Source organism: Geosmithia morbida (assembly GCF_012550715.1).
Source record: "Geosmithia morbida isolate 1262 chromosome Unknown scaffold_4, whole genome shotgun sequence".
Lineage (NCBI taxonomy): Eukaryota > Fungi > Ascomycota > Sordariomycetes > Hypocreales > Bionectriaceae > Geosmithia > Geosmithia morbida.
The window spans coordinates 1,539,743-1,549,608 of NW_023336191.1; the positions used below are offsets into that span (position 1 = coordinate 1,539,743).

Sequence of the window (9,866 nt, forward strand, 5' to 3'; positions counted from 1 at the left end):
TTTTGTCCTCTCGAGTCTCGTGGATACGGGTATGGGTATGGATATTCATTAAATTAATATGGGTATCCTCTGTATTCTCTGTATTCTCTGTATTCTCTGTATTCTCTGTATTCTCTGTATTCTCTGTATTCTCTGTATTCTCTGTATTCTCTGTATTCTCTGTGTGAAGAGAGGACCACGGAAAGCAGGAAACAGGACAAAATGTCGTGATGGAAGAATTCAGATCCGATGTAGTAGACGTCTACCTTGACATGGCACGGGTGTTTCTATGATATAATAATGCTGCATGACGACAGACGGGGAACGTAGACGTCGTGTTAATCATCAGTGCCAGCTATCAGTAGCCAAAAGAGAGAGAGAGAGAGAGAGAGAGAGAGAGAGAGTCAAGAAGACAGAATGAGAACCGACAGCCAACCATTCATTCCTCATCTGCTACGTATCATTGCATGCTAATAGTCTCAGTAAAATACAGCTATATATATATTTCACTGAAAAGAAGAAGGAAGAAGGAAAGAAAGAAAGAAAAAAAAACAATGCAGACGCGTGCCTTCCCCCCCCCCCAAAAAAAAAAAAAGCCTCTCTGCTAACACTAGGTAGGTAGGTAGGTAGGTAGGTAGGTAGGCAATAGCATTATTTATTAGTATCATCAGTCTCTTTCGACCCCCCATCATCAGCTTATTCCAGCTCACAGTAAAAGTCAGGATGTGTCATCATCATTTCCCACGTCAGGCAGAGTATGTCACATGTCATATCAACCATCTCACCAGACCATCTTATCTACCATCTGATTGTATCATTCTCCGTAGAGGGCGAATTCTATCATTACCAAATCCAAACTTCGCATGAACCCCGGAACACGGACGTGTAATGATCGTAACCAAACACGGACAACCCCCAGCATCATCCCCGATAATCAGTTCCGACCGCTTTGAAGGAACAAGAGTTTCCCTTGCGTCAGACCATCATCTCCCCCTCATCAACGCCATGACTCACCCCCACTTTGACCCTTCCCTTTCTCTCTCTCTCTCTCCTTCTCCTTCTCTTGTCTATTCCTTCCCCCGTACGTCTTCCTGTCCTTCTTACTACGTCGTAACGCCTTTTTTTTTTCATCACAGTAAAACTTTTCTCTTCCTTCGTTCTTTCCTCTTCTTTTCTTCCCCTTATATCTTTCCCTTCTTCCTCCTCTCTCACCCCCTCTTTCCTCTTCCTCATCCTCATCGTAGTCCCGTCTTTTGCTACGACGTATTAATAATAAATGATACTCTCAAGATCCATTCGCTCCATTGCTAAAAAGTCCCAAACCCCTTTCATAAATAAATCCCCACTCACCCAACAACACCAGCACCAACAACAGCACCAGCACCAGCACCAGCACCAGCACCAGAACCAACGCCATGGCAGAACAAAACTACTTGCTTTACGTCCTCTTCCTTCTCTTTCAATCCTTTGTATAGATAGTCTAGTTTTCTTTGTTCAACACCCTGTACAACCCGATTGTTTGTTTCTCCACCTTGAGAACTTTTTATCGTATCTATTTTCTTCTCTCCTCGTGTCTTCCTTCTCCATCGTAAAAGAAAGAGAAAAACACAAACACACACACAAAAACGCTCTGTCTTACGGCATTGACCATAGCGGACGGGTCTGTAAAGAGGGTGCACTTTCTTTTTTTTCGCTCTCTTCAATCCCCTGTTGACAGTTGCACCATCGTGTCCGGGGTTTCAAGACATGGTCAAGGTAGTAACATTGTTACGGAGTGATGATACTACCAATTTTTGTCATCACGGCCACTTTTGCCCCCCCCCCCCCCCCCCCCCCGGAAACCGATCAGGTCTCGACAAGAGAGGGGGGAGGGGAAGGGGTAAGGGTCCGATCACGTCTACCAATGCGTTGCCTACGTTTTACTTTTGTCCTGCTTGCTTTGCTCGTGATCCATACATTCGGTAATAAATTACGATACGTGGCACCGACCCCGTCCGTCACCCTCTGCCCTATCTAGATCTTCTCCCCCTTGAAAAGTCCCGTCCCACAACCCTTCAGGCATACCCTTCAGGCATATCACTATACTCTCGTATGTGCTCCGTACTTTTAAACAACGCATCAGATACAGCAAAAAGGGGCTTCTTCTCGAAATACACGTAGCAGTGACTTCCTTTTATTTCATAGATTTTACCTCTCTTTCACAAACGCCGGATCTGGTAATTCTTCTCCTTCTTCTCCTCTGTAGATGACTACTTGCGCAGCCCCCATCTACTCGTAGTAATCGTACCTGTAACCCCCATCCTTCCCGTGACGCAAGGGCAATCATTATACATTATCATATCCAAGACACACACCTTCACCAATCGCACCCTGCCAAGCCTTTGTTAACTCCTTTCCGGAAAGGGAAAAAAAAAAGAACAAGGAGAAGACGTCTCATCCTAGGCAGGGACAAGGGAAAGAAGCGTCGATCAGAAACTCCCCCCTTTTGCCTCATCTATACGCTCGCTCGCTGCCCTAGTTACGATAATGTATGCATGTCTCTCCATCCTTCTCCGGAACAGACATGAGAAAAAGAAGAAAAGAGAAAAGGGAAGGAGGAAAAGAGGAGGAAGAGGATAAAAATAATAATAAAAACGGCGAATCCTTCACAACCCCCCCTCCCCACCCCCCTTTGTTGTCACTTCCGTTTGTCACTTCCGTTTGCAGACAACGCAGGAAGATTTCAACTTTCTTTTGTTTCCCTTGCCGTACAATGCCGTCTCCTTCCGTTTCAAGATCAAAAGGGCAAAAGAGATCCTTCTCGTAACAGCGTCATCCCCTTTCCGTTTCAAGATCAAAAGGGCAGAGGTCCATCTATTGCAAGGCAAACACCCGCCCCCCCTTCCAAGGGTGTCAAGGGAACAAGTCATCACAAGGGAACACAAGGTCGTGCGATAAAGGGTAGAAACAAGCATTTGTATTTTCTTCTCATTTGCTCTTCAGCTGCGTTGTCAGTCTGCGGGACTCTGCAGATGTTGGGTGGTTCGTGACTGCGAAAAAAAAAAAAAGGCTACGAGGGGAACGAATGATTCAACAAGAGGATCATTCCCCTTATTCCTCTCATTCTCCCCGGGCCGCAAAGGTTGTTCCTGTTGACTTGTTGTTGCGTCATGCTATTTTCCCTGTATTCTCTCTCTTTCCCTATATTCTTCTTGGTTGTTTAGTTGTCGGTCGAGTGTTGGCATTAGTATAGTTGATAATGAAAATAGTTGCTTCCCGTCAATCCTGCTCATACGGATTAGGTTAGTTAGAAGAGGTCTTCGCGAGAAGAGTAAAGGACGATATGTCTTATTCATGAAGAAACAACATCGGCTCCCCGTCTCCTCCAGATGAAAACAAAAAAAGTAGTAGCTCGTTGAAGCTGTTGGCAATATTGCCTCCAACTTTCCCCGGCTAGGGGCGTCGGAGTCCCTCCGAGAAAGTCGGCGTCATCTCATTCAATCGACCCCTTCTCCCCTTCCAAAAGGTTGTGGCGTAAAAAAAAAAAAAAAGGCTTCTTTCCACTCTCTTATTTCTCCATCAAGAAAAGAGGCGCTCCCAGATGGTTCGTAATATGCTACCTACCCGTCGGCAGCAGCTAGTATAGCGAGAAGAAAAAAAGGAAATAACAAAAAGGAAAAAATAGAAAAATCATTTCACGTCAATTTACAGCTTGCCGAAAATCGATGTCATCAGAACCCTGGTGACACGGTAAGGGTCGGCGTTGGAGGCGGGGCGACGGTCCTCAAAGTAACCGTAGCCCTTGGCGGCAGTCTCGCGGGGCACGCGGATCGAGCAGCCGCGGTTGGCGACACCCCAGGTGAACTTGTCGATCGAGCCAGTCTCGTGCCTGCCGGTAAGGCGGAGCTCGTTGTCGTCGCCGTACTCCTTGATGCACTCGAGGTGGTGAGGCTCCAGCTTCTTGAGAGCGGCTTCGATGTGCACCATGCCGCCCTCCTCGCGCATCTCCTTCGTCGACATGTTGGAGTGGAGACCGGCACCGTTCCAGTCGCCGGGGATGGGCTTAGGGTGCCACGAGACCTTGGCGCCAAAGTCCTCGGCAATGCGGGCGAGGAAGAAACGCGAGATCCAGAGGTGGTCGCCCATCTCGATGCCCTCACAGGGGCCGACCTGGAACTCCCACTGGGCCGGCATCACCTCGGCGTTGGTACCGGAGATCTTGACGCCAGCGTACAGGCAGGCCTTGTAGTGAGCCTCGACGATGTCACGCTGGACAACCTTGCCAGCACCGACACCGCAGTAGTAAGGGCCCTGACTGTGGGTTTGTCAGTACAGAACTTCGGTGAGGCAGACGTGACTGCCGAGAAATTGTGAGCAGGGACGGGTGTGAACGTACGGGGCGGGGAAACCGCCGGGGGGCCAGCCAAAGGGGCGGTTGTCGAGGTCGAGGAGGGTGTACTCCTGCTCAAGACCGAACCAGGGGGCATGGTCGGCGTAGGCCTCCATAACCTTGGCACACTCATGGCGGAAGTTGTACTTGTTGGGAGTGCCATCCGCCATCCAGCACTCGGACAGGACGATGATGTTGGGGGCACCGCGGAAAGGATCAGGGAAGACGGCGCAGGGGCGGAGGTAGACGTCTGAGTTGTCGCCGGGGGCCTGGTTGGTTGATGAACCGTCAAAGTTCCAGATAGGGAGCTCCGTGGGCTTCCAGTCCTTCTCATCGAGAGTCTGCCAAGATGTCAGTCGAGCTGTGCGCCCATTGTGGCTGGCATCAAGATATGATGGAGATGATGTATGGTCATCGTGTCAAAGTCATGTCCCGCCATCCCATCTCTCTCTCACTCTCTCTCTTTCTCGTCGTAGACAAAAGTCACCGAGTCCCGTGGAGATTGGCTGTGACCGAAACCGAGCCAAATGCGGGTGAAGAAAGGGCCAAGGAGCGGTGCGGAATGGTCGACGACCACTGAATGACCCACAACGAGGTCCACACCGACCTCTGTGCGTCGTATGAGGGGCTGAGGGGTCTATGGCACGCAAAAAGGCGGCGCGACATCGGCCACATACACACACACACACACACACACACACACGCCCGCTGGGCACCGCTTGCGTTGGCAGGCCAGTGCACGGTGCACAGTGCACAGTGGTACGACACCTCCTTCCCTCTAAAGATTTTTGCAAGGCTGAACGGCTACTGACAGCGATTGCTGCCAGTTTCAAGAACACCCTTGTCCACAGCCAGATCCTAGCAGGTGTGCATGGTGCGTTTGTGCATGTGTGTGTGTGTGTGTGTGTGTGTGTGTGTGTGTGCCGACGGCCCTACCACTCAGAGCGCAGAGAAAGTGCATTTGACGTCGGCCAAGCATATAAGAGAGAGGAGGAGGGAGATTGAGTCGGAGGGAAACATTTCTCCATCCATGACTGCAAATGTAACGAGAGTGGGAAATCGAACTCACCCTGGACTTGGAGCGAGTCTCGCCGTCGGCATCGATCCAGACGTACTCGGCCATGATCTTGCCCCTCTGGTCAAGCTTGAGGTACTTGGCCAGCTGTATAGTGGAAGAGGAACGTCAGCAGCTGTGACTGATTCTATCGTTCGATTGTTTGTGTAGAACGACTACTTACGTTCTCCGTCTTGGAGCTGAAGGCGTCGGAGTTTGTCTGCAATGATTCGCATCGTCAGCATTTCGAGTGGTATCGTTTTATTTTCTCCTTTTCTTTTTTAGAGAAAAATGTGTGCATCAGCAACACTGCAGGGGGGGAGGGAGATAGAACTCACCATGATGGCGGTGTTGAGGTGGTTGTGTGAGGGAGAGGGTAGGAAAGAAGGATAGAGGAAAGAAAGAACGAGGAAAAAATAAAATGGATGAAGCTGGCTTTTGGGGCCGAAGCTATCACCAAGAATTAAATAGAAGGCGTGGGGTTTAAAGAGGAGAGGAGGGGGGGTGTAGAGGGGGGCAGGGAGGACTGAGGTTTTTAAATCAGCACGCGAGTCCCTCAAAAAAAATCTAACGGATAGTAGCAAGAAAAAAAGAAGAAGAAAAGGGGGGGGAGGAAAAAAAAAAAGAAGGAAAAAAAAGAGAGGTCACGAAGAACAAGAACAAACAAAGAAGAAAAAATACTTCCTAGTAGTAGCCGAGGAAGGTTAAAGGTACAGTACCAGAGGACCAGTGGCGCATGTACCGCTGCATACGGGAGACCCTTGGGTGGCCAGAGATAAGGCACATGCAGGGGTTGCACCCACTGGACCAGTTGGGTGTGCGGCCTGTAAATTCTTCTCGCAGGGCGGTCGGCCGAGGACGGGTGGGGCTTTAACCTCCCACGTCTTTTTTTTTTTCTCTCCCACACAATCGACTCATGTGGACGTTAATGGCCAACCGATTTGATTGATCGACTTTCCGGGCCGCCTCTTATTATTTTCTTTCCCGTAATCATCTAAAGAAAGTTTACGGGATACAATATAGGTGAACGTTTATTTTTTTCAATCCTTTTCATTATGTCTTCGTCAGTGATAGTAGCAGTATTCGTCTGTATTGCTTGTTCTGTGCTCTGTGTTCCTGTATTAGTACTCGTATCAGTATGGGTGAGTAGGAGCTCCAACAGCCTGAAGGACTGAAGCGACCGACCAACCCCAGCGCCTCTGCCCCGGTGACTGGCGGTCCGCTAATTCCTCCGCACCCACCGCCCGAAGGTGCGAGACAAGCGCAAGTGACCGAATATATCTGATCCGGTCGGCCCCCCAACAGATGGATCAATATGATCAGAAAGGGAAAATCAAAGAAGAAGAAAAAACGGTGGGCAAGAAATCCCCCGTCATGTACATAATAGCAATACGTACCAGTCAGTCCCAAGTCATGATAGACGGTCTCCTGCATCTGGGCTGGTTCCATATTTCAGCCTCGTAACCTAGTCCCGCGATCATAACTGCCTCAGACTGATATCTCTACTAAGAGAGGGGAGGGGGCAAGGATGAAGCGACAGTCACCAAAAATACCACTTTTCTTTCTGTTCTTTCTTTCCTTCCTTCTCCCTCCCTCTCCCTCTCTCTCTCTCTCTCGCAATAATTATCGCTGGGCCATTTCAGAGAGGTAATATTATCATTTATTATTACTAGTGACTCTCGTGCGGTTATGCCGAGAAGGCGCAGCACATGATACAAACGGAGTCTAGTGGCAAGGAATAGAGTCCACAGCATCAGCAGATGTGCTATTTTTTTTTTTGCTCCCTTTTTCTTTTTTTTGGCGGGGTACGAGTACGTGCGAGTACGAACATACGGTGGGGTTTGCCGAGTACCAGCATTATTTTCAACACGACAAACCGCATTGCCCGATACGTATGACGGTCGTGACGACGTCTATTAATATCATTTCGTACGGAGTAGGCGAGTCTCGGAATAAAGCATGGTCTCTTGATGTCTTACGTAGGAATGTCATTCCTATGCTACATGCTCTCTCTCTCTCTCTCTCTCTCTCTCTCGCTCCTTCTCATTACGAAACAGTCATGGTGAAGAGGCGTGACTGATGATCAGGAACTGCCGCAATGAGATACACGCACACACACACACACACGCACGCACACACGCACACATATATATATATAAAGCTGAAGAAAAAAAGAAGGGAAAGGAGAGAGAGGAAGAAAATGGCCGGCCCGGTTCGTGAGACAGATGATGGATGATAACGTACAATAAACGCTACTAGGGGAATAATGACGACTCCATCAGCGGAAACGCCGTGTAGCAATAGCGGTAGCGGTACAGATTGCATGTGGCAGAGTATGGCTTCGACTCTGTGAGTATTGATACTCCGTAATACATACCGCCACACCCACATACGACACTCTGTACTCGCAAGTTGTGATACAACGAACGACGAAATCGACATGGCCCAACCGCCGGCCGGCCCCGAACACGGTCAACAAGCAGTGACAAGACAAGCAGCGACAAGGTTTTGAGGTGATGTCCTCCCACGACTTCATCTCTTCTTCAGTCCTCGAGTTCTCGACTCCCGGTTTCCTCTCTTCGAATCCGGCCCGAGTCGCAGACTTGATGCTGACCGTTCAGATCGGCCGTCTCTGTCGAGTAAAGCGTATAGACGGGGCGTGGGGTCGGTTGCTAAATAGTGTGGATCCCGTGACCTACGGGTCCGGCGGAACAATTTGCCGGACGCATATATCCTCACCATAGAAAGATCGTAGCAGGAAGGAAAGAGAAGAATCACTTCCTTCCTGTTACTCGATCAATCAACTTATCCTTCCGCTTTCGGGTCGGTGCGCAGCATCATATCGGCAGGTGTGAGTTGCAGAGTGACCTTGTTAGGGAGGAGCCTGCCGACGCACAATATTACACCGTTACCACTCGGCCGAAAGGGGGGTAGCATAGCATAAACCGACTCTTGAACTTGGTATTATACAATTACGCATCAATACAATAATATATAGACGTATCGCTGCTGTACGCCTGTCCTTCTCTTCTCTACAAGGTCTACGTATACATCAATACTCGCCGTAGTATCATTATCTATGTTTCATGTATCAGTAGTGAATACCTTCTTTCTTATCCTTGTCTGTCTTCTTCCTCTAACTTTCGAGGACTCTATCGCACATTGCGACACAAGAACAGAACAAGAAGAATGACGTGAGCTTTATGGTCCTGCATTACAGGACATTACGTGGCGCAGGCCATATCAGCCCATGATGAAAAAGCATGTGCTTTGCGATATCGAGGAAGGGGGGATGATAGTGTACGTACAGCTATCAAATGCTTGGAGGGGTAATAGTAATCTCCAGGGATAAGGGAATCAGGACACGGGACTGATGGTCTCAGGATAGTAGACGAGAACAAACCCAGCCACCCCCCACCCCCCCTCTCTTTCCTCCTCCTCCCCTCGTGGCCGTTTCTTCTCAACAAGGTTGCTCTTGGCTCATCTCATCTCATGCAATAGTATTATGTGCCATGTCGGTGCCATGTTGGTGCCATCCATACCAGATGATGATGTCGTGCCATATACCTTTCTTGCCGGCAACTGTTCTTTCCTTGGCTGTTCTACCCTCGTCTGTTCATCTCCTACTCTCCTCCCGGAGGTGCTAATATATGTAATGTTGATATATGCCTACCCCGATCCCATCAGCATTGCCATGTGGGAAGATCAATCGGATACCCCTCCCCCTCCTCCTCCCCCCCCCCGTCATTCCCCAGAATTCCCGATCCAGCAGATGGTTGACGCGGTAATATTAGTATATTAATTCTCATATCTCATTCCGATTGACCGTAGTGAATACACTACCCGTAGTGTACATGTACTCGTAGTCAGTCGAAGCTGTAGCCAACGAAAGCAAGGCGCTTACGAACCGATGGCCCAGCCTATTGCGCAGGAGTCAGAAGAGAAAGAGGAGCGTTCCTTCTCGTCCTACGACTCGTAGCAATGCCCAGTGCCCAATAATACGTATATATGTAGTCTATATGTAGCAGTACGAAGAATACACAGCAGAAGACGATTCTTATCGTAGACTCCCAATTGGTTCGTCGACGGATGCTCTTCATAATTGCATTCACTCACATTCAACCACCTCATTCGTTTCCCATTCATCTCTCTTCGTCACTGTCCATCCTTGGTTCTAACATTACCTATCGACCGTACCTCCTTCTTGGCCATTCTCTGCCGTTCTCTCATCGTCATGACTTGTTCCGACTTGTGCGTACATGTGACTAGCATCTTTGATCTGCCCCCCTCTCCCCTTCCCCCCTCTCCCCTCTCCCCCTCCCGCTCTCTACCCTTTCATCCGGCCAGGGAAGAGGGTGGTGAAAGGTAAACCAAAGATTTAACACCCCCCCCCCTCCCCCATCTGTGAAACGGCGCGCGCGCGCACCTATTACATGTAAAACTATGTATTATATATGTATTATA

General features: G+C 49.1%; 1 protein-coding gene across 1 annotated transcript; it reads right to left on the reverse strand.

Moving 5' to 3' along the window:
* Positions 1-3,663: 3,663 nt before the first annotated feature.
* On the reverse strand, positions 3,664-5,622 carry GMORB2_5954 (glutamine synthetase; the record flags this gene model as incomplete). Its single annotated transcript, XM_035467924.1, has 4 exons — positions 3,664-4,273; positions 4,355-4,689; positions 5,418-5,510; positions 5,587-5,622. Coding segments are annotated over 4 exons (1,074 nt in total), but the record flags the coding sequence as incomplete, so codon positions are not given.
* Positions 5,623-9,866: the final 4,244 nt, after the last annotated feature.